Source organism: Ictalurus punctatus, chromosome 2 (assembly GCF_001660625.3).
Source record: "Ictalurus punctatus breed USDA103 chromosome 2, Coco_2.0, whole genome shotgun sequence".
NCBI lineage: Eukaryota > Metazoa > Chordata > Actinopteri > Siluriformes > Ictaluridae > Ictalurus > Ictalurus punctatus.
In genome coordinates, this window is record NC_030417.2 from 16,600,957 (window position 1) to 16,625,562 (window position 24,606).

Consider the following 24,606-nt stretch of genomic DNA (forward strand, 5'->3'; position numbering starts at 1 on the left):
TGAATCATTGAATAAAGCTTTAACTTTGACTTTTCCAATATGGAGCAAATCAGGATGGAGCGGATTCTCTGTAATAAGCTGCATTTTTTAAATCAACTTTATGGTGGTAACTGTGACTCTGCTTCATCCCACCACACTGTCATTGCTTAATTCCCTGTAACAATACCCATGCTGTGTTTTATTCCTTACTTAATGTAATGCGCTCCTTCTAACATTGTAATGGATCAACAACATCAGTTAATGTGTATAGACACGGGCATACAGTGTCTTAGGGGTTAACAACCTCCCGGGTCTGGGGCTCGATTCATGCCGCTGCCCTGTGTCTGGAGCTTGCATGTTCTCCCCGTGTTCCAGGGGCTTCCAACAGGTACTCTGGTTTCCACCAAAGACAGGCATGGTAGGCTGATTGGCATGTCTAAAGTGTCCATAGTGTATGAACGGGTGTGCGAATGTTTATGTGATTGTGCCCTGCAATGGACTGGCACCCCGTCCAGGGTGTACCTGCCTTGTGCCCAATGCTCCCCAGGATAGGCTCCAGGTTCCCTGAACCTGTAGGATAAGCAATATACAAAATGGATGGGTGGATGGATGTGTATAGACACATTTATGCATTAAGAGAAAATGAAAATAAATAGTCACATACGTTAATAATGTATATTGATTCAGATATGTAAGATTGCATAAAATTTACACTAAGATAAGGAGTGTCTCCATGCAAATATCCTCCCCTGTTATATATTTAAGCATTGAAGACCGAGATCTTTTACTTATTCTGATTCAACACACACCATGATCTCTACATCCCTACTGCTGCTGCTGCTGGCAGCCGTACACTGTAAATGTTTTTACATTTGACATAAATAAGGCTTTTGGGCACATTTTTCTTTTACGGCATTAAAATGTTCTTTTCTTTAACAGGTGTTCACTGTGTTGAACTGATCCAGCCCGGATCCACAGTATTAACTCCTGGTCAGTCAATGACTCTGACCTTCAAAGTGTCTGGATATTCATTAACTGATAGCAGCTACTGTACAGCCTGGATACGACAACCTGCAGGAAAAGCTCTGGAGTGGATCGAATGGATATGTAGTAGCAGTGGCACTGGCTACTTTGAGAAACTGAAAAGCAGGTTTCAGATTTCCAGAGACACCTCTAGCAGCACAGTAACATTAACAGGGCAGAACATGCAGAACATGCTCGTCAACCACAGTGAGACATATCAACAACATCCCTGTACAAAAACACCTCATACAAAGTCCTATTAGTCCACAAGCGCAACACGTATCTATCCAAGTCTAACCAAAAAACATAATCACACAAATGACAAAGAGTTTAAAAAGTTTTTTTTTTTTTTTTAGAAGTTTATAATGAATATTTTAAACCATATTTCTAACATAATAATGCTACATCTCTAACATTGCTGCACATTATACACACCATTATAATCACATCACTTAAAAGAACTTGTTATACTGTAATATCTTCACCTAACAATAATCACCTCATCAAATTAGAATTTGTGTGATCAGGTGTGAGAGCATTTTGAGAGGTAGAATTTTTCTATCATAATGATCCCAATATCCTCAAGCACAGATAATTATCTTCATGCTAAATTTAATCCTTGTGCTTATTACACTGACACTTCAATATTTTATAGAAAATTATAGAATTGGATAAAGAGGCATCTGTTACAATAAAAATCCACATGCAAAAGATGAATCTCTTCCGTCTGATTTAAACACGTTTGAAATACATTCTCCTCCCATCGTCACCACATATTCAAATACAAGTGTCAGGGCTGGACACCACTCTATTTATGAGATTTGATGGTCTCTGATAAACTTTGGAGAACAGAGAAGACCCCAGTACAAACAACACACACCATGTTCTCTACATCTCTACTGCTCCTGCTGGCAGCTGCTTCATGTGAGTGCTTTATCAAATTCATTCACTTACTACAATAACAATAAATGTGCAGCATATATTGTGTGAGAGATCACCATGTGTTTTCCTCCACAGATGTGCATGGTGAGGAACTGACTCAGCCTGCTTCCATGACAGTCCAGCCAGGCCAGAGTCTCTCCATCAACTGCAAGGTTTCATATTCTGTTACAAGCTATACTACAGCTTGGATCCGACAACCTGCAGGAAAAGCTCTGGAGTGGATTGGATACATCAGTAGTGGTGGGGGTACAGCTTACAGTGACAAACTGAAAAATAAGTTCAGCATCTCCAGAGACACAGCTACTAACACAATAACAATTGGAGGACAGAATCTGCAAACTGAAGACACAGCTGTGTATTACTGTGCAAGAGTCACAGTGACACAGAATAGTGGACTCCCCTTACAAAAACTTTAAAACATGTTAGAGACATCCCCTCAATGTAGCTAAATCATCTCAGTCAAACTTTTACATTCTTCCACTGGAATGAAGTGGTAATAGCTTGTGTCATTTTTAAACAGACAGTAGTCATTTTTAAAATAAAATACATTCTTCAAAGACTGCTGATTTTGAACCAGTATTCATCTCTACATTGTATAGGATATTTAATAAACTGGAATAAATGTTTAATCAGTGAACTATAATGTGAGGAATAATACAATTTATACAGGTGCAATATTTCAAACAACTAAAGGAGGCAGCAGAGCTCAACAAATACAGTGGTAGGATAAAAAAAGCCCCTGGAAGTAGAAATTCCAACACTGTAATAGGTGTGGCATTCTCAAGTGGAGGTAAAACGTTTATCCCCAATTCAGTACCACCCAGGGGGAGAACCAGGGAAATACCCACAAATAAAGGCACACAGATAAGTTTCACCAATCGGGGCAAGGAAAATGAGTGTGATTCATGAGTATGAATATAAGAATTATATTTTATTATAACACTTAAGCATCATTAAAACTTGACATGCAAATATAAAATTGCTTTCCCATGAAGTACAATAAGGATATTAAAACTAAGAACTTCTCCAGGTCCAGGCTTGGCAGGGACAAGGCAGGCCAGCTACAGCTTGGGAGGTCATCCAAACCCAGCGCAAGTCACACACACCCACCCCACACTACCTACACCATAAGGAAGTTGTTGTGTTGGCACACTGAGCATGCTCTGAAGCACACACCACCAAATAAATGCAGCTAGCCTCCCCTGTCCCACCAACACTCACCGGCTCCTGGAGAGAAAGAAGACATTGAATAACCCAAGGTTACACAAACACTAAACAACAAACAAAGAAAGATATATTACAGACACTGTGGTGTGGTGGCTATAACACCCAGGCCCACTAACACCACCACACGAAATAGAGGCAGTTGACAACACCTAAGCAGATCCAGAATTATGGTAAACAGTACAAAATGGAAAGTATAGCTACTATAGCATGGAGACATTAAGGCATAGCATACACCCTCTCAGTAGTAAAGTGGTTAAGTGGAACAACAAACCTGAAACAGGTTTGAGGCTAAGGACACTAATTTTACCACTCTCAGACTACTCACTCTTACTATTTGTGGTTACAAAACAAAGACACAGGTATTATCTCTCAGAATTAGGAGCAGAAGCATCCTCTAAACAACAACAGCAATAACATACACAACACATCAATGCAGACAGCTTATGTAAATATAAAAGACAACATGAAATTTTGAATGAAAGTGTTCAGGTGCCAATTAAAACATTCTGAGGTTATTTATTCATTGTTTAAATTATGTTAATTAATAATTAACAAGCATTGATAAAGTGAAGGAAATTAATAAATAATAAGAAATTTGAAGGTTACTTGCACGTGCACCAATTATTAAAAACAAAAACTAAGCTGAATTGACAAACTGTAAAATGTGACATCGCTCTCATCCTTGACACATGCAAAATCAGCCTGTGGAGGTTCATATTATAGACCTGACTCTATTGGTTAAATGGAAGTCTATGCAAATCCATCCTGTTATTATTTGCTCTGCATAAAAAGCATCTTGTTGCTCAGCTAAAGCTCATATCATCAAACTGAATTACAAAACTTCCATCACAGAGTTTGATTATGAGGCTAAGTGTCCTTCTGCAGTACATTTTTATAGTCATGTTAACATCTGAGACTTCTTTATATGTTTACCACTGAGTGTATGATTTAATCCTTTAATAATTATTTTTGATTGTTTTATCTGACAAGTTTTTGCAGTGCTGAGATCAGACTAGATCAGTCTGCTGCTGTGGTAAGGAGACCTGGAGAACTGTGAAGATCTTGTGTAAAATAAATGGCTTTGATATGACAAGCAGCTACATACACTGGATCCGACAGAAACCAGGGAAAGCTCTGAAATGGGTTGGTAGGATGAATGCTGGCAAAAATCAAGTAATATATGCAGAGTCTGTAAAGAACCAATTCACACTAACTGTGACTGGAGCTGAGGAAACTGTACTAAAACCACACACATATTTTTCACACAGCATTTTATTGAACAAGTCATTACTCTTGTCATTTATGTAAATGATGAATATAATCCCTTCTTACTGTGGTTAATAAACTGCTCAATTACATTTTTTTATACAATTGTTTATATTGGAAACCAGAAACAAATGAATATGTATTATACATTGTAATGTTCAGTTATTATGGAGTCTTACTACAGTATTCAGATTCTGTAAAGTCCAGATGTTATGACCATGAATGAGTCTTTATTAATTACATATACATTACAGCACAGTGAAATTCATTTTTTCGCATATCCCAGCATGTTAGGAATTTGGGGTCAGAGTGCAGGGTCAGCCATGATAGGTCACCTCTGGAGCAGAGAGGGTTAAGGGCCTTGCTCAAGGGCCCAACAGAGGCAGCTTGACAGCGCTGGGCTTGAACCTCCGACCTTCCAATCAGTAACCCAGAGCCTTAACCGTCAAGGCACTACTGCCCCAACGTACCAATAGTTTATCATTACTGATCACACATAATGTCTGTATACTGTAAATTTGACATTAATCACTTTACTGAGTTTATTTCCAGTTCTATAAAGGTTTGTGTTCAGGAGACCACAAGAGAACAAATGTCTGTGCTCTCATTAACAGAGAACCAACTCTACTGGAGTGAGATGTGTAAGGATATATTTTCTGTAACTAAAAATATAATCATTTAAATTCATGAGACATCTAATTATTCATTCAGTCATTCATTCATCTTAAGTAAACACTTTATCCTGGTCAGAGTGGTGGATCCAGAGTCGATCCAGGAACACTGAGTGTACACCTGGATGTAGAGAAGCCAAGTCACCAGCCTCACTCCTGATTTGATTTCTTAAAGCAGATTATTTTAGAATTTTGAGAAACAGAAGTAGGAGAAGAGAATAGTTTCAGTGTCGAGCTGCTTAAGGAAATTAGACTTTTGTTATCTGGTCACTAGATTTACAGTTATTTTTTTTATAATTTAAAACACCTGCTTTAGAATCTTATCAATCTGCTACTTCACACTGTATTTATCAGTTAAAGCCTCTAGAGTGCAGACTAAACCAGAATGAAAATGGTTTGACTGCATGGGGAATTTTCTATTACACAGTTTGATTATATTGTTAAATATAGAGCCCAATTTTAATGCCAGTAATAAACACATTTTAACTACATGCTGTTCTGAAAACACTGTAATATTTCGCTCTGTGAGAGTGGCAATTATGGAAGAAGTTATTCACAGCAGTTACTGTATGTTAACAGCTTCTCTTCTACATCTATAAGATAAAACTTAAAGATTTCACATTTACATCATAAACATTACAGAAACTTAAACCAGGAAATTTATACACGAGAATAACAGCTGTCTTATTGCAATTCTCTAGAGTACAACCTATACACAGCTAACAATGAAATAAAGGATTGTTTTTCTAATTATTATTATTATTTTGTTTGTATTACGGCAATGATCCAGTTTAATTTTCACTACAAACATAACGAGAAGAAACTATTACATTATTTATTTATTTATGCATTTATGTGAATATAAAATACATTAATTATTTAACACAAAACTTTCATATTATTAGTAATAATAGTAGATACTTCAATTATGTATCACAATAAATTGAAGTTAAATAGAGACAAAATGGGATGTGACTGTGATTACCAGCTGCAGTGCTGCACTCAACACAGCTTCTCTGTAATATTTATGCAAATCTCCACCTCCTCTTGTAATATTAGCACAGTGCCTATCTAGAGAGGAAGCGGTTCTCATTAATCCTCCTTCAACACAAACGTTTGCTTCAGCTCCACTGCTGCTGCTGGCTCTCACCCCCTGTGAGTGTTTGGATTTAAGCTTCCTTACTTCATCTGATCCTTTCACTTCAACATGTGAACCTTTTCTTTTTCTATTTTTACAGATGTGTTCTGCGCTACTGAGCTCACCCAGCCAGACTCAGTGGTTATAAAGCCAGGAGAGATTTTAACCATCACCTGTAGAGTGTCTGGAGCTTCTATCACTGATAGCAGCAGCCACTATGGAACAGCTTGGATTCGAAAACCTGCAGGAAAATCTCTGGAATGGATCAACATAATTGATAATGATGGGGATATTTACAAGGAGCATTCACTTAAAGACAAGTCTGTCATCTCTCGTGCCACTTCCAGTAACAATGTGACCTTACAGGGACAGAATACGCAGACTGAAGACACAGCGGTGTATTACTGTATTACACAACAAGCTGCAGTGTTACACAAAAACATCTTCATCACAACATTATAAACACTTCAGCCTAGACACTTAGATAATCATTTACCAAAAACGAATAGAAACCTATACTCAGTGCATAGTTATTGAGAATATATTATTTATCTTCTTTAGCTATTATAAATGAAAAGCATCTGAATGTCTATTTAACATTCCACTTGCTTCCCATGTTTGAAAGTAGTTTCTGATATTCATACAGTTGAATTTAAATGGTACTCACAATAACTGGCTTTCAAATTAAACGATAACTCTGATTTAAAAAAAAAAATGTTCCTTAATGACTAATTCCTGATATTGATTTCAATTCACAATGCGTATGAGAGCATTATTAGAGGATGAAGGCACTTCTGCACATGCTACTGTAATGAAAGCAATGAGCTGCTTTAAGTGAGGATGCGTCACATCACCCTGCCCTTGATTATTTTCCTATAACAGCATGCCCCCAAATGTTTTATTCCTTACTGAATCTGTCACTGAGCTCCTCTGCTTCTGTTGTAGTTTAGGTAAATGTCTGTGTAACCTTAAGAATCTCTAACTGCTCATTAATACATATTCAGCTTCTCTCTCCTCACAGACTGCAATGATTCACCATCATCTCACTCACATTAAACAACTGACAGATAATTTATCTTTGTTGCTAACATTATCATAGTATTCCTATATATTTAATTACACTACTCTGCAAAGGTAATAATAAATAACTCTAAATGTTATACATTATATCATCATTCACAAAGCTTTAACAACAGTGATGATTTGCGACCTGCATTATGTCTGGAACTACATTCAGTTTGTATTGGATAACCTGGATTAGACACAGAGCTGAAAAATGACAGTTTCTGAAAGGACTGTACATGTTTGTGTTGTTCAGTGATCAGAAAACTTCATGTTCTTCTGGGTATTACAGTGATACATAGTGATGTACTAAAAGGACATGATATCTAATGAGTAAAGAGCAGTTACGGACTTGACAGCATGAAACACAGCTGGAGTTTTACAGTAAGCTCTTTCTCTTCATGGCTATTTCTCTGTGAATCGTTTTTATGCCTCTATTGGGCGTGCCATGCAAATTATATCCTGTGTTTGAAGCATTTATGCTTATATACGTTCAGCTCAACAACACACAAGCAGTTTGTGTTCATTAACAGCAACAGTAATTGTTTTAATTAATTGACATGGGACTACGCAGAGTTTTGAGTTACTTTGCTCTAGCAATGTTCATTCAATGTTAGTATTATCATTTATTTTATATTTAAAAAAAAAAACAATTCCTTTCTGTCTTTTTTTTTTTATACTTTAACACGAATCTTTGAGTATTCTTTTTCAGATTCCTGCAGTCAGACACTAATCGAGTCTGATTCAGTGATCCTCAAACCTGATCAGTCCCATAAACTGACCTGCACAGCCTCTGGATTGGACATTAGTAGTTACTGGATGGCTTGGATCCGACAGGCGCCTGGAAAAGGGCTGGAGTTTGTTGCAACTATCGAGTATGATAGTGATAGCAAGTATTACTCCAGTGCAGTTAATGGCCGCTTCACCATCTCCAGAGACAATAGTAAGAAGCAGGTGTATCTGCAGATGAACAGTGTGAGGACGGAAGACACTGCAGTGTATTACTGCGCCAGACACACAGTGATACTTCTCCTTAGACAACAGTACAAAAACACATGCTTGCTTTAGTCACATGACAAGCTCACATTTTCATAAGCAGTGTATTCGTGGAGGTCAAAGAACCAAAACGTTTTTATTGTCTACTGTATGACTGACGTGTTACCACTTACTGACTTTTACTGCATGTGGCTTGTTGTGAATGTTTTCTGGACATTTATACTGCTGTAAGATTACTTAAGTCAGTTCTTATATAAAACACAACACACATTATTTTGAAAAAGCCTATTATTGAATTCTTTGACTTTTGTCTGTGCTTCCAAGAGTCTGTGTAATGAGCTCCAGCCAGTATAAAAGTTATCCGTACATGCTGTTTTAAACACAGCAATATTTCACTGTATGTCTGAGTAAGAACTATGGAAGCAGTTGTTCACAGAGATAGAAACAGAGATTAATCCCATAACACACACACACACTTCTGAGTTTATAAAATAAAATAAAAATACTCACAATACATTATGCTCAAATAAGCAAGTATCTTTGGATTTAAATTAAATAATTTCCTATGAGACAAGTGTGTGTTTATTTAGGCATCTAGTTATTTGGGCACCTAGTCCATGTGGAATGAGGTTAAGATTCATTTACAGAACTAAATTTGACTTACATATTCAGTCTTTAATATATAAATCAACTCTTTTTTTTTACATCACCAAAGAATATTTCCATTGTGATTATTAAAACATGTAGGAGACAGAAATTAACAGGCTGTTTTGAATGGACCAGCATAACAATATATATATATGCATATGCAAAACTTCCCCACATCCAAACTACATATACAGAAATATCAGCCTCGGTCACTGTGAGATCTGGAGAATTTAACACTGCTTTTAGTTCAATGACGTTCCTTCCATTTCTGTACTGGCAGCTTCATCCAGTGACTTTCACTTAAATAATGAACTCAGAGCTGCTACTGTAACAAATTATTACAGTTATAACCTACTGTACATACATTTGTGACTGAAATTGTGACATCTCTTTTTTCAGATGTGGGATGTGCAGTAGAACTCACTCAGGTCACTTCAGTGATGTTAAAGCCAGGAGATTCTTTAACCCTCAGCTGTAAAGTATCCGGCTACTCTGTTACTGATAACAGCTACACCACAGATTGGATTCGACAACCTGCAGGAAAAACTGTGGAGTGGATAAACCCCATTTAGGGTGATGTAGATAATTATCATAAAGATACACCAAAAAACAAGTTAAGTATTTCTAAAGATGGTTCCAGCAGCATGGTGACTGAGAAGACAGAATCTGCAGACAGAAGACACAGCTGTGTATTACTGCACCCGCTACACACACTGATGCTTCTACTTAGGGATCAATACAAAAACATGTGCATGATATAGACACACATTGAGCTCATATTTTCATCATCACTGTATTAGATCTAAGGAATATTGAGTCTAATACTGAACTGTATAAATTTCCTCTATGCTTAGAAGAACATCTGGAATAAGCAACATTTCCTGAAATCTCACCTCTGTAAAATAAGGAGACTGATGGCTGTTTCTGAATTTTAACAAGTTTCACCATATCAGCAATTTTACACGTTAAAAAAAAAAAAAAAAAAAAAGTTTATGTGAAACATCCACCATACAAGTCGTGTGTAAGTTGTTATTATAGAGTGATAAACTATTACAATAAGCTAATTAATATAAACCTGTGATTTGCCTTTCTATAAGTGTCAGGTCTGCTGTTATAGAAAATTAATCAACACCTTCTGACTAATCAGATTCGAGAATTCAGCAGCACTGTGATATAAGTGTATTTAATATCTTTAAACAATATTTTTAGAAGCTTCTTTATTTTGGCTTTAAATGACATTAGAGAAGCACATTTTACAGAGCGTGAAGAACAAAGTATTTATTAACAGTAACAGCAAGACCATTTGAACCTTTTCCTTTAAAATTGATCATTTTCATTCTGGGAATTTTGAAAACAGGCCTCTAGAGGGCAGTCTGTGCAAACTCAACCATCACAGTCTGTTAGCCAATCTCTCTCTTCACATTCTGCTATGACTGCATCCAGCATCATGACTCTCAGATTAAACAGAATTACATGTCGCATATTAGCAACCTGTGTTGTGTTGATCAATAATTAAGGCTCTTTGATATGGAGAAGCCAAAGCCTTAACCGCTATGCCACCACTGCCCTTAAGCAAGATCAGTTGTTTAATTTTATACCAATAAACCCCTGCTTAAACTTTTCATTTGAAAATGTGAATTTGTTTGATGTTACAGTGTATAAACACAAACTTTTTTTTTTCATTCAGAGACATTCTTCTTCAAATGGTTTAAGGGGTCATTGGATAATTAAGGTTTCTCACCTTGTAAAAATGGTACTAGTTGGAACCCTTTCTGATAGTGAAACATACTGTTGTAGGGATCTACATATAACCTTATAATCATCCACTCATCTATACACTGAGCAGCCTGTGGTTGTGGATTTAATACATCCATAGTGGTCATGGACACTCCCTATTCAAATAGAGTCAGGTATAAACAGCATGTTCTTGGCTATTCAGGTTTCCAGTGAGCTCTGTGATAGATAACACTCCTGTACACTTTAAATCTGGGTGAAGCAGAACTCAGAGAAGGATGATTTTAGGACATTGTATTTTATTTGTTCTCATTTCATGTAAGTTTCAGCGGTTATTTTCCTGTTATGATTACTAGGAAAATGAACCATTCTGTCCCGATAAGCATTAAAACATAACATTACCTAGTTATACTCTTCTCTTCCAGATTCTTATGGACAGTCCCTGACCTCCTCTGCTTCTGTGGTGAAGAGACCTGGAGAGTCAGTCACGCTGTCCTGTACTGTCTCTGGATTCTCAATGGGCAGCTACTACATGCACTGGATCCGTCAGAAACCTGGAAAAGGATTGGAGTGGATCGGGCGCATTGACACCGGCACTGGCACAACATTCGCTCAGTCTCTGCAGGGCCAGTTCTCCATCACTAAAGACACCAATAAAAACATGCTGTACCTAGAAGTGAAGAGTCTGAAAGCTGAAGACACGGCTGTTTATTACTGTGCACGAGACTCACAATGACACAACAGACTCCAGAGCTGTACAAAAACTTACACAAGCACGTCCTCATGAGCTGTAAATATTCCCTCAGCAGGAAACTGAAGCCCAGAGACATTTATTATAAACAACATCCATTCATTTTAGTGCTCAGATTTATTTCTCCTTTTATCTTATTCCATTAACAGTCAAAATTCCTCTGTAAAATTCTCAGCCTTTTATTTTATTATCTCTGGCTGGTGCTTAAAGCTGAAGACAAACATGAAAGTAACTTTAATTATACGCAAAAACATTAAATGATAAAACATTCAATTGCATTACATTTTATTTCTTGATGAAAACATAACTCAAGAAATCTTTTTGCTAATTTATTTGTTTCTTCATATGCAACACTGAAACTATATTTTGACTAAATTTAATTAATTTATTTGTTAATTTGTTCCTGTAAGAATATGTCTACACAGATTTATGAATGAAAATGTTTGAAGAAATGCTGTATTGTAAAAAGACTGCTGTAATTAATGTAAAATACATATCCCATACTGCATGCAAATCTCCCCAACCTCAGACAGATATAAATACACTGCAAGTACACAGCAGTCTCTGTGTTTGGTTGAGTACAGACGAGGAATCATGAGCTGGCCTCTTCTTCTTCTGATATCCTCTGTGCCCTGTGAGTAAACACGTCCCTAAACACATCCCTAAACACTTTAATCACCTTTTTATATGCTTAGTATTTCAGTGTCAGTTGAAGTGAAGTGTGTTTAATAGCTTCTGTATGTTTTACCACTCTCCTCTTCTCAGATGTGCATGGCATCAGTCTGACCTCGTCTCCTGCTGAGGTTAAACCTCCCGGAGCCTCAGTGAAGTTGTCCTGTCAGATTTCTGGCTATGCCCTCACTAGCTACTGCACAGGCTGGATCAGACAGCCTCCAGGAAAAGGCTTGGAGTGGATCGGGATCATATGGGGTGGTGGAGGTATAGCCTCTGGAGCTTCCTTTAAAACTCTCTTCAGCATCTCCAGAGACACAAGCAACAATGTGCTTTACTTAGATATCAGCAGTCTGCTGCCAGAAGACACAGCTGTTTATTATTGTGCAAAGACACACAGCTGTACAACTCAGTGAGAGGACTGTGCAAAAATTAAACCTCACATATGTGTGAAGTTTATTTTGAGTTAAAACCTAAAAGGTACCATTTATGGAAATCCATCACATCCTATATGCATAAAGCAAATTTTATATATTTATATATCTGCACCCACTTAGAAATTATGAACATTATGCTTTTCATTCTGCTTTAAGTCCTCTGAGAGGTGCTCTTTCTCTACTTACACAACACAACACCTACCTGACATGTTGGGTTAAAATGACTGAGAGATTAAAAGTATTGAGAGAGGACTGATGTCCTTCTGGGATTTCCATCACAGTCATAAAATCTATTTACAACATTGTTTAAAAACTAAGACATTAGTTGGAATTATTTTGATTATTAAAAAATGAGGTTGCGAGAAAAGTACAAATTAGAGTTCAACTAGAGCATCAGCTATAATAAAGTCACAGGAGCGGGTGGTCAGATATGAAGCTTGTGGGACGCACAAAAGACCAGAAAATTTAACATGGCAGTGGATTGAGTGTGATGTGTTTGCTGCTTGTTAGTATCAGTGTCGTTTAATGGATTAATATGTTTACAGTGCATCCGGAAAGCATTCACAGCGCTTCACTTTTCCCACATTTTGTTATGTTACAGTCTTATTCCAAAATGGATTAAATTAATTATTTTCCTCAAAATTCTACATACAATACCCCATAATGACAACATGAAAGAAGTTTGTTTGAAATCTTTACAAATTTATTAAAAATAAAAAACAAAAAAAGCACATTTACATAAGTATTCACAGCCTTTGCCATGACACTCAAAATTGAGCTCAGGTGCATCCTGTTTCCACTGATCATCCTTGAGATGTTTCTACAACTTGATTGGAGTCCACCTGTGGTAAATTCAGTTGATTGGGCATGATTTGGAAAGGCACACACCTGTCTAAATAAGGTCCCACGATTAACAATGCATATCAGAGCACAAACCAAGCCATGAAGTCCAAGGAATTGTCTGTAGACCTCTGAGACAGGATTGTATCGAGGCACAGATCTGGGGAAGGGTACGAAAACATTTCTGCAGCATTGAAGGTCCCAATGAGCACAGTGGCCTCCATCATCTGTAAATGGAAGAAGTCAGGAACCAGCAGGACTCTTCCTAGAGCTGGCCGCCCGGCCAAACTGAGCGATCGGGGGAGAAGGGCCTTAGTCGGGGAGGTGACCAAAAACCCGATGGTCACTCTGACAGAGCTCCAGTATGTCTCGGTAGAGAGAGGAGAAACTTCCAGAAGAACAACCATATCTCTAGGACTCCCTCAATCAAGCCTGAATGGTAGAGTGGCCAGATGGAAGCCACTCCTCAGTAAAAGGCTCATGACAGCCAGCCTGGAGTTTGTCAAAAGGCACCTGAAGGACTTTCAGACCAAAGATTGAACAAAGATTGAACTCTTTGGCCTGAATGGCAAGTGTCACGTCTGGAGGAAACCAGGCACCACTCATTACCTGGCCAATACCATCCCTACAGTGAAGCATGGTGGTGGCAGCATCATGCTGTGGGGATGTTTTTCAGTGGCAGGAACTGGGAGACTAGTCAGGATCAAGGGAAAGATTAATGCAGCAATGTCCAACAGGACAACAACCCTAAGCACACAGCCAAGATAACAAAGGAGTGGCTACAGGACAACTCTCTGAATGTCCTTGAGTGGCCCAGCCACAGCACAGACTTGAACCTGATTGAACATCTCTGGAGAGATCTGAATGGCTGTGCACCAACGCTCCCCATCCAACCTGATGGAGATTGAGAGGTCCTGCAAAGAAGACTGGGAGAACCTGCCCAAAAATAGTTGTGCCAAGCTTGTAGCATCATTCTCAAAAAGACTTGAGGCTGTTATTGGTGCCAAAGGTGCTTCAACAAAGTATTGAGCAAAGGCTGTGAATACTTATGTACATGTGCTTTTTGTTTGCTTTTTATTTTTATTAGATTTGTAAAGATTTCAAACAAACTTCTTCCATGTTGTCATTATGGGGTATTGTTTGTAGAATTTTGAGGAAAATAATTAATTTAATCCATTTTGGAATAAGGCTGTAACATAACAAAATGTGGAAAAAGAATACTTTCTGGATGCACTGTATATTGTGGGAGGAAAAGAACCAAGTTAGACTGTTAGAAAATATCAGTCAAGTCCAAATAAAAATACAGGAGAGGAATTAAAACAAACACACACACACACACACACACAGTATGAATGCTAACTGATCCCTAACCCTTATTCTCTTTATTATTGATATACAAATAACAGAATTGGTAAAGAGCTTTCTGTCATGAAAAAGATTTCTTCCATTAAAAAGCCACATTTTTTCATAAGATGAATCTCATCCTCATGTTTTACATACATTTTAAATACTAAAATGTATTGAAAATGTGTTAATGTGAGACACTGAACACTGAGACTGTATATTATTGTCAAATTCCCAAAGAAGACCAAAGTCTGTGCTTATTGAGTACATACACTACATACACCAAGATTGAAAATGAAAATGAATCACTGAATGAAGCTTTAACTTTTACTTTTCCAATATGGAGCAAATCAGGATGGAGCGGATTCTCTGTAATAAGCTGCATTTTTTAAATCAACTTTATGGTGGTAACTGTGACTCTGCTTCATCCCACCACACTGTCATTGCTTAATTCCCTGTAACAATACCCATGCTGTGTTTTATTCCTTACTTAATGTAATGCGCTCCTTCTAACATTGTAATGGATCAACAACATCAGTTAATGTGTATAGACACGGGCATACAGTGTCTTAGGGGTTAACAACCTCCCGGGTCTGGGGCTCGATTCATGCCGCTGCCCTGTGTCTGGAGCTTGCATGTTCTCCCCGTGTTCCAGGGGCTTCCAACAGGTACTCTGGTTTCCACCAAAGACAGGCATGGTAGGCTGATTGGCATGTCTAAAGTGTCCATAGTGTATGAACGGGTGTGCGAATGTTTATGTGATTGTGCCCTGCAATGGACTGGCACCCCGTCCAGGGTGTACCTGCCTTGTGCCCAATGCTCCCCAGGATAGGCTCCAGGTTCCCTGAACCTGTAGGATAAGCAATATACAAAATGGATGGGTGGATGGATGTGTATAGACACATTTATGCATTAAGAGAAAATGAAAATAAATAGTCACATACGTTAATAATGTATATTGATTCAGATATGTAAGATTGCATAAAATTTACACTAAGATAAGGAGTGTCTCCATGCAAATATCCTCCCCTGTTATATATTTAAGCATTGAAGACCGAGATCTTTTACTTATTCTGATTCAACACACACCATGATCTCTACATCCCTACTGCTGCTGCTGCTGGCAGCCGTACACTGTAAATGTTTTTACATTTGACATAAATAAGGCTTTTGGGCACATTTTTCTTTTACGGCATTAAAATGTTCTTTTCTTTAACAGGTGTTCACTGTGTTGAACTGATCCAGCCCGGATCCACAGTATTAACTCCTGGTCAGTCAATGACTCTGACCTTCAAAGTGTCTGGATATTCATTAACTGATAGCAGCTACTGTACAGCCTGGATACGACAACCTGCAGGAAAAGCTCTGGAATGGATCAGACGTATATGTGGTAGTGGTAGCACATTATACAGTGAGAAACTGAAAAGCAGCTTTCAGGTTTCCAGAGACACGTCCAGCAGCACAGTAACATTAACAGGAAACAACATGCAGACTGAAGACACAGCTGTGTATTACTGCGCTCGTGAATCACAGTGAGACAGATCAACAATAAACCTGTACAAAAACACCTTATACAAAGGCCTATCAGTCCACAAGTGCAACAGTTATCCAAATCTAACTAAAAAACATATAATCACACAAATGAAAACAAAGAGTTTAAAGTTATTTTCTTAGATGATTATAATGTAGACTATAAACCATATTTCTAATATAATAATGTTACTTCTTTAACAATGCTGCACATTATACAAACTATTATAATCACATCACTTAGAAGAACTTGTTATACTGTAGTATCTTTACCTAACAATAACCACATCAACAAATTAGAATTTTTGTGATCATGTGTGAAAAAGTATGAGAGCGTTTTGTCATGACTTTTAAGAGATGTAGAATTTTTATATTATAATCTCAATATCCTCAAGCACAGATAATTATTACCATGAAAATTTAGTCTTTAATCCTTGTGCTTATTACACTGACTCTATAATATTTGAATGAAAATGATAGAATTTGATTAAGAGGCTTCTGTTCCATTTAAAATCCACATATCCTTCATGAGATGAATCTCTTTCATATGATTTAAGCACGTTTTGAATACGTTCACCTCCCATCATGACCAGATATGCAAATTCAAGCGTCAGGGTTGGATATCACTCTATTTATGAGATGTGATGGTCTCTGTTAAACTTTGAAGAACAGAGAAGACCCCAGTACAATCAACACACACCATGTTCTCTACATCTCTACTGCTCCTGCTGGCAGCTGCTTCCTGTGAGTGCTTAATCAAATTCATTCATTTACTACAATAACAATAAATATGCAGCATATATTGTGTGAAATATCACCATGTGTTTTCCTCCACAGATGTGCATGGAGAGGAACTGACTCAGCCTGCTTCCATGACAGTCCAGCCAGGCCAGAGTCTCTCCATCAACTGCAAGGTTTCATATTCAGTTACAAGCTATTATACAGCTTGGATCCGACAACCTGCAGGAAAAGCTCTGGAGTGGATTGGATACATCAGTGGTGGTGGTAATACATATTACAGTGACAAACTGAAAAATAAGTTCAGCATCTCCAGAGACACTGCTACTAACACAATAACAATTCGAGGACAGAATCTGCAAACTGAAGACACAGCTGTGTATTACTGCGCAAGAGGCACGGTGACACAGAATAGTGGATTCTCCTTACAAAAACTTTGAGACATGTTAGAGATCCTCACAATTAAACAAACAAATAGTCATTAAAAAATATATACATACATTGCTCAAAGACTGCTGATTTCGAGCCATTATTAATCTCTCATTGTATAAAATATTTAAGAAACAATTAGAATAAAAGTTTGATTTAGAGTCCATGACAGTCCAGCCAGGCCAGGGTCTGTCCATCAACTGCAAGGATTCACATTCACATTCAGTTACCAGCTATTACACAGCTTGGATCCAACAACCTTCAGGTAAAGCTTTAGAGTGGATCAACTCTATTGATTATGATGGGGATTTTTATAAGAAAGATTCACCTGAAGACAAGTTTGTCATCTTTCGAGACACTTCCAGTAACACAGTGATCTTATGGAGACAGAAAATGCAGGCTGAAGTCACAGCTGTGTATTAGTGCGCTCGTGATCCACACTGATATGACAAGCTGCAGTGCTTCACAAAATCATCATCATCACAATTCAGTTCTGTATTGAAATAATGATTACATTTTACTGAGCGAATAATCCCCACATTATAAACACTTCAGCATAGACACCAAGATCATTATTTATTAATACAAAGATTTTCTCAGACCATGCTTAATAAAATATATTATCTATTTTTTAGCTATTTGAAATTAAATGCCTTTGAATGTCAAGCTAACATATCACTTGCTTTAATAAAATAATTATATATATATATATATATATATATATATATATATATATATATATATATATATATATATATATATATATATATATATATTTGTTGACTCAATACACAACACAGAGGACTGCACTGATTATCACCACGACCTCTTTCACTACCTGTTTTCTAGCTATGTTTAATAGGAACTCTGCTTTGATTCATTTTTTATTATTGTCCTCCCGAAGTGTTTCATTCCTTACTAAATCTGTCACTGAGCTCCTCTTTTATTTATAATTTATAATGTATAAAAACATATTTCTGGGGTTTTCACTCACCTACATTTAATAAAACAGGTTCATGGTTTCCTAAAGTCTTCATTAGATGAGTAATGGTTCTTGTAAAAATGGTTCTACTTGTAACTCTTTCTGATAGTGAAACATTCTGTTGTAGGGTTCTAAATAGAACCTTATAATCATCCACTCATCTACACACTGAGCAGCATGTGGTTGTGGATTTAATACATCCATAGGGGGTCATGAACATAAGTTTATTTATAATCCACCTTATATTGAGGGAAAACAGCAAAATGGTGCCACATTTTTATCACCAGCTAGCCAAAATCACTTTTCGCGCTATTAAAAGCCCAGCGTCATTTTTATGTGCTTAAAAGGGAACCGCCAAAATGGAACCAAAAGGCGCTAAAATTATCACCAGTTGAGACAGTAAGGTAGCACTAAACACAAAAAATAAAGCGTACGTTATATCTTACACACTTTAGGACAATTAGGAAAAAAATAAACTGGCAGTCTAACATTTGTTCCCTAACTAACTAGCCATTAGCAAACTGTAGTGGTTGCTTTACCAGGAATTGGTGTCAGTCATTTTAGCAATTTCACTCTTTATATGTAAATTAAATAGCATTTTGGCTTATAAATATTGACTTACCTTTAAATCTAAAACCGTATGGCATCTTCTTGCTCTGCCATTGCAGATTGCTGTGTTGAATTCATACATGTGCTGACATCACATGTTACAGTCTCACGTGATCTCGCGAGATTACACCACCAGGTCCTGAAGTCAGTCAATTTAATAAGAAGCACTGTATGTCATACAGTGAAATCTATTTTATTTTACCTTTAAGTGATTTATTCAATTTCTGTATTATTTCTTACTTGAATACTCATAGACCTAACTGAGAAAACGTATCATTATTGTGAAATAAGATTGTAGATCACCCACCCCTAAAAATTAGCATTTGGTGATTCCAGTCTTGAATTTCATGTAAAATGTGAAATGTACTTCTTAATGTAGTAAATAATATAAAATTAGGAATTAAAATGAAAAAAAGGTACAAGAACAGAGCTGTGTTCAGAAATGAGTTTGTTGTCATTCACAGACAGATTAAAAGCAGTGATAAAGCATGAAACTTCCTAGGACATGCTGCTAAATGTGACTCTACTCTGTACTCTCTCTCTCTCTCTCTCTCTCTCTCTCTCTCTCTCTCTCTCTCTCTCTCTCAGCCTATATAACTGTGGGGGAGACGCATCAAATTACTGAAATGTCAGCTTGAACTGGAGGACACAATATAGTGTGATACAATAACAAAACAGGTTAATTTGTATTTTCATACACTTGTAATAAAAGTTCTACATATCTTTTTTTTTCTTTGAAACCATTTTTGAGAGGAAACTAGTTGAGGTACTGATGACGAATAAAATATATTAAATGGCAATGTCAAGATGTAATAGTGGTATTTTCTGTTACATGTTACAAGGTTATTTTGCCATTGGTTTGTGAAGGTTAAAATATTAATTTAACACTCAACAGTGTTGAGATTACAATTGCAATTTCACATCTTTTTTCACTTTAATTACTTTCTGGACTCTGCCAGACTCGACTTGAGTCCAACTCAACCCCTTTTGGACTCGGACTTGGACTCAATTGTTTAAGGACTCGAAAAAGGTGGACTTGGACCCAACACTACTTATAATCACCCACTCATCTATACACTGAGCAGCCTGTGGTTGTGGATTTATACATCCATAGTGGTCATGGACACTCCATATTCAAATAGCGTCGGGTATAAACAGCATGTTCTTGGTTGTTCTAGTTTCCAGTGAGCTTTGTGATAGATAACATTCCCATACACTTCAAATCTGGGTGAAGCAGAACTCAGAAGGATGATTTAAGGACATTGTATTTTATTTGTATTCATTTCACGTACGTTTCAGATTTCTTCATGTGAGAATTATTAGGAAAATGAGCCAATCTGTCCCGATAAGCATTATAACACAACATTACCTAGTTATACTCTTCTCTTCCAGATTCTTGTGAAGAGTTACTGACCTCCTCTGCTTCTGTGGTGAAGAGACCTGGAGAGTCAGTCACTCTGTCCTGTACTGTCTCCGGATTCTCAATGGGCGGATTCTACATGCGCTGGATCTGTCAGAAACCAGAAAGAGGACTGGAGTGGATCGAGCGCATTGAATATGGCACTTGCACTATATTCAATTAAGCTCGGTCTCTGCAGGGCCAGTTCTCCATCACTAGACACCAATAAAAATATGCTGTACCTAGAAGTGAAGGGTCTGAAAGCTGAAGACATGGCTGTTTCTTACTGTGCACGAATTGTGGCTCTGACAGTTCCTCAACAACACACTAATAGGCATCGCAGTCCCGTTACACACCTCTAGCCTCAACCAGATTTCCTGCAAGATTCCTAAAAATCGATCCTCCTGTTTGCATCTGTTCAGTTCACATTATCTGTTCATTCCTTTTAACATATTCATACTGTATCGCTACTCCTCACACAAAACGTCACTATATCAACAATGCTACATGTGTTTTTTGTTTGTTTGTTTTAATCCATTTATCCACATAAATATAAAGAGTCCACTAATATAAATATTAAGAGTCCATTATATTAGTCAATGTGTAAATTGTATAGAAACTAAAACACATTACAGCGAGCATCTCTCTGTAAACCTTGCAGCTGGAACTACTGTCAGAGCCGCTGTTATAGAAATGTAATTAACACCTTCTGACCACAGCACCTACTACTTGAGGGAGAAAGTTTTATATTGAATGATTGTTCAGCTATTTAAGATTTTCACAAAATAAAAATGTTATGGTGTAATCCATTGATCATAGAGATACGTTAGTGTTTTGCTTATTTCAGGCTTATTTTAAGATGAATTCACTGAGATTTCAGAAGGTTAGGATGTCAACTAATAAATTTGTAAACCTGTCTTCAAGTTCATGTAGTACTTGATGACACATTTTATGCAAATCCTCCACTCATGTCTCTTAAATTACGGAGGTCTGTGTGTGAGTGTGTGAGTATGTGCATGTTGTGAGGAAGGAGGAGAGCAGCTGAGCATATTATTTCACTTCAGTTTTATACTAAACAAAGATACTCTCCTCAGTGCTGCTGCTGCTGCAAAACAGCTACGTTCTGTAAGTCTCCATGTTGTCTGAATGAGTTTAGATTTAGAATAACTAAATGTTTGTGAAAATGATTTGAAGACATTTGATGATGTTCTATTGTTATTATTCACAGGTGGTGTTGGCGGTGTGGATCTCACTCAGTCAGCCTCTGTGCTTGTGAAACCTGGAGAGTCGTTCTCCATCTCTTGTAAGATCTCAGTGTCGAGCTATTGTATTCACTGGATAAGACAACCTGCTGGGAAAGCACTGGAATGGCTCGGATATCTGTGTAGCGGTGGTAGCACTAATCTCAAAGACACGATGAAGAGCAAGATCAGTTTCAGCCAGGACACATCCATCAGCACAGTTTATTTAAGAGGACAAAACTTTCAGACTGAGGACACGGCTGTGTATTACTGCGCAAGAGACACAGCACTACAAACTCACTGCAGCCCTGTACAAAAACATCCCTGTTCATTTTCCTTTCTCTGCAGTACACTTGTCCCCAGGGACACCTGATATAAATGAGCTAGCAGGGCTGAGACCCCTCTGTATTTCAAAGATAACACTCAGCTCAGAACAAAACAAACATCTGCAAGGAGAGAAACAAAGTGTAAATGTTTTTGCACCTATAGAGGGCAGTAGCTCACTTCTACTGAGGTAAAACTCATGAAATATTTAAAGGAAACATTTTCTGGAATGACAAAAGACACAAGTATTATCTCTCAGAACTAGGAGCAGAGGCATCCTCTAATAACAACAGCAACAACACACACAACAGATCAATTCAGACAGTTTATGTAAATATAAATAAGAGGACAGAGGACACTGTAGTTTATTACTGTGCCCGAAGAGCCACAGTGACTGGAGCTGAGGAAACAGCTATACTAAAACCACACACATATTTTCCACACAGCATGTTATTGAACAAGTCATCACTGTTGTCATTTATGTAAGTGACAAATATAATCCCCTCTTACTGTGGTTAATAAACTGCTCAATTACAATTCTTTATATTACAAACCAGAGACAAATGAATGTGTATTATACTCTGTAATGTTTTCTTGAAGGAGGTGCTGTGTTACTGCTGCATTCAGACTCTCTAAAGGCCAGGTGATATCATTTCTGATCACACATAATGTCTGTATCTGTATACTGTGCATTTGGCTTTAACAGCTTTAATGAGTTTTATATTCCAGTTCTCTAAATTACTCTGATAAATTGCATCTAAATCTCCCCATCTGCAGATTTGACAGTGCACAGAAGTTGTCTCTTTTGTTACTTGGAAAGTATTTTTACTCAATGCAGTCCTGCATTTTTAAAACACCCTGGATGTGACGCTACATTCACACTCATTAACACCCAGGGGCAATTTACACTAGCCAATTCACCTACCAGCATATTTTTGAACCTAGAAGATACAGAGAGAACATTAAAAAACTCCACACAGACAATAACCTGAGCTCAGGATCAAATTGTGGACCTTGGAGCTGTGAGCCATCAATGCTACACACTGCCGAACAATTATCCAAATCAAACTGTTTTATTTCAATTGGTAAATCCAAGCTGTTCTGTAGTTATCCTGAATAGCCAAATAATCCCAACGGCTCTGCAAACTCTGCAACAAAAGACAGAAAAATACCTAATTTGACAGATGCATTTGTTTCACATAAGTATTTAGTTTGTTTTGGTTTAACAAAAGTTATTAAACAAAGCCAAGTATAATATAAAACAAGAAAGCTTTACACATCCACATACACATGTTTAGCCTTTAGAGGGGAAGTTATACATGCTTAAAAAGATAATAATAAAATAAAAAACACAAAATATGGAGATTGTAAACAACTAGACATTGAAAAATCATGTTACATCTACAACACATTTTTAATACCAAAAATATACCGCAAACTTAAATTTCATTCCCAAATGAACAAAATAACATTCATATTCTCAATACTTGGACAGAAAAATATTTTATGTAACTATATTTTGCCTCACTAATATCAAATTACCTACATTTTCCCTCCCATATACAACTCATATTGCTGTAATTGATGATGTTTTATTTGAATATCAGAATATTTTTTATGGTAACTCCTCTAGGGGCTGGACATGCAAACGAGACTTTCCCTTTATAAGCACAGACTCCAGCTGCATTATTTCCACTTAGTTTAGACTTTTTTTGGGAACAGCCATGCAACCACAAATCATTAACTGTTTTATTTTGATATTATTGACCATAACCCGTGAGTAACAGCATATTTGTGCATGTATCACTAATATAAATTGTGTAATTCTGTAAGACTATAAAATGATTAAATGTATTTGGTAGGTTGCGGATGTCAGACCCTAACTGAGTCTGAGCCGGTGGTCCTTAAACCTGGAGGATCTCATCAACTCACCTGTACCTACTCTGGGATTAGTGATAGTGATGCAGTTATATCCTGGATTAGACAGGCTCAAGAAAAAGGCCTTGAGTGGATCTCATTCATTTCTGCTCCAAGTGGTAGAGATAAATACTACTCTCAGTCTGTTCAGGGGAGATTCACCATCTCCAGAGACAACAGCAAGAAGCAGGTGTATCTGCATATGACCAGCCTGAAGACTGAAGACACTGCTGTGTATTACTGTGCTCGGAGAACACACTGACACAAACAGCTGCAGCACTGTACAAAAACTTCACATTCACTTACAGCTTCATTTATTTGAAGTGAAGCTCAAATATTCACACCAGAGTCACATGTTCTGTCTAATTCACAGAGTTAAATAAATCCGCAGAACTTCGTCCTGTGTGTATAAAATGTTCAACTGCGATTTCAAACTGATGTTTTAAATTTCATTCAGATGAAAAAAGGGTGTGGGCTATTCATATGGATTCTGGGATTTGTGAATTTACCGTTTACATCTGGTTCAGCCTAGACTGTAGATTCATGCAACCCATCAGTGACATTGGTGTTGGGTGATTACACAGAGTGACACGCCCCCTAAACATGATCTCCACAATACGAAGTCAGTAGTGACTGAGAAGGTGGATGTCTAACTTGACCTACTGTAGAACCTCAACATGAAATCAGCAATTATTCAGTTATAGTGC

The 24,606-nt window shown here is 37.3% G+C and overlaps 6 gene segments (V, D, J or C); all 6 read left to right on the forward strand.

Annotated features, from left to right (window-relative positions):
• The first annotated feature begins 1,883 nt into the window (after positions 1-1,883).
• LOC108275087 (immunoglobulin heavy variable 2-70-like) lies at positions 1,884-6,708 on the forward strand. The segment is given in 2 exon segments: positions 1,884-1,926; positions 6,347-6,708. Coding segments are annotated over 2 exon segments (405 nt in total).
• Positions 6,709-7,830: 1,122 nt separating this feature from the next.
• LOC108275098 (immunoglobulin heavy variable 3-30-3-like) lies at positions 7,831-8,376 on the forward strand. The segment is given in 2 exon segments: positions 7,831-7,920; positions 8,021-8,376. Coding segments are annotated over 2 exon segments (408 nt in total).
• A 2,521-nt stretch (positions 8,377-10,897) lies between these two features.
• Positions 10,898-11,422, forward strand: LOC108277786 (immunoglobulin heavy variable 1-46-like). The segment is given in 2 exon segments: positions 10,898-11,004; positions 11,112-11,422. Coding segments are annotated over 2 exon segments (351 nt in total).
• A 528-nt stretch (positions 11,423-11,950) lies between these two features.
• LOC108277722 (Ig heavy chain V region 914-like) lies at positions 11,951-12,525 on the forward strand. The segment is given in 2 exon segments: positions 11,951-12,071; positions 12,203-12,525. Coding segments are annotated over 2 exon segments (363 nt in total).
• A 3,295-nt stretch (positions 12,526-15,820) lies between these two features.
• Positions 15,821-16,266, forward strand: LOC108275106 (Ig heavy chain V region 914-like). The segment is given in 2 exon segments: positions 15,821-15,866; positions 15,950-16,266. Coding segments are annotated over 2 exon segments (363 nt in total).
• Positions 16,267-16,510: 244 nt separating this feature from the next.
• On the forward strand, positions 16,511-18,081 carry LOC108277832 (Ig heavy chain V region 914-like). The segment is given in 2 exon segments: positions 16,511-17,004; positions 17,098-18,081. Coding segments are annotated over 2 exon segments (384 nt in total).
• Positions 18,082-24,606: the final 6,525 nt, after the last annotated feature.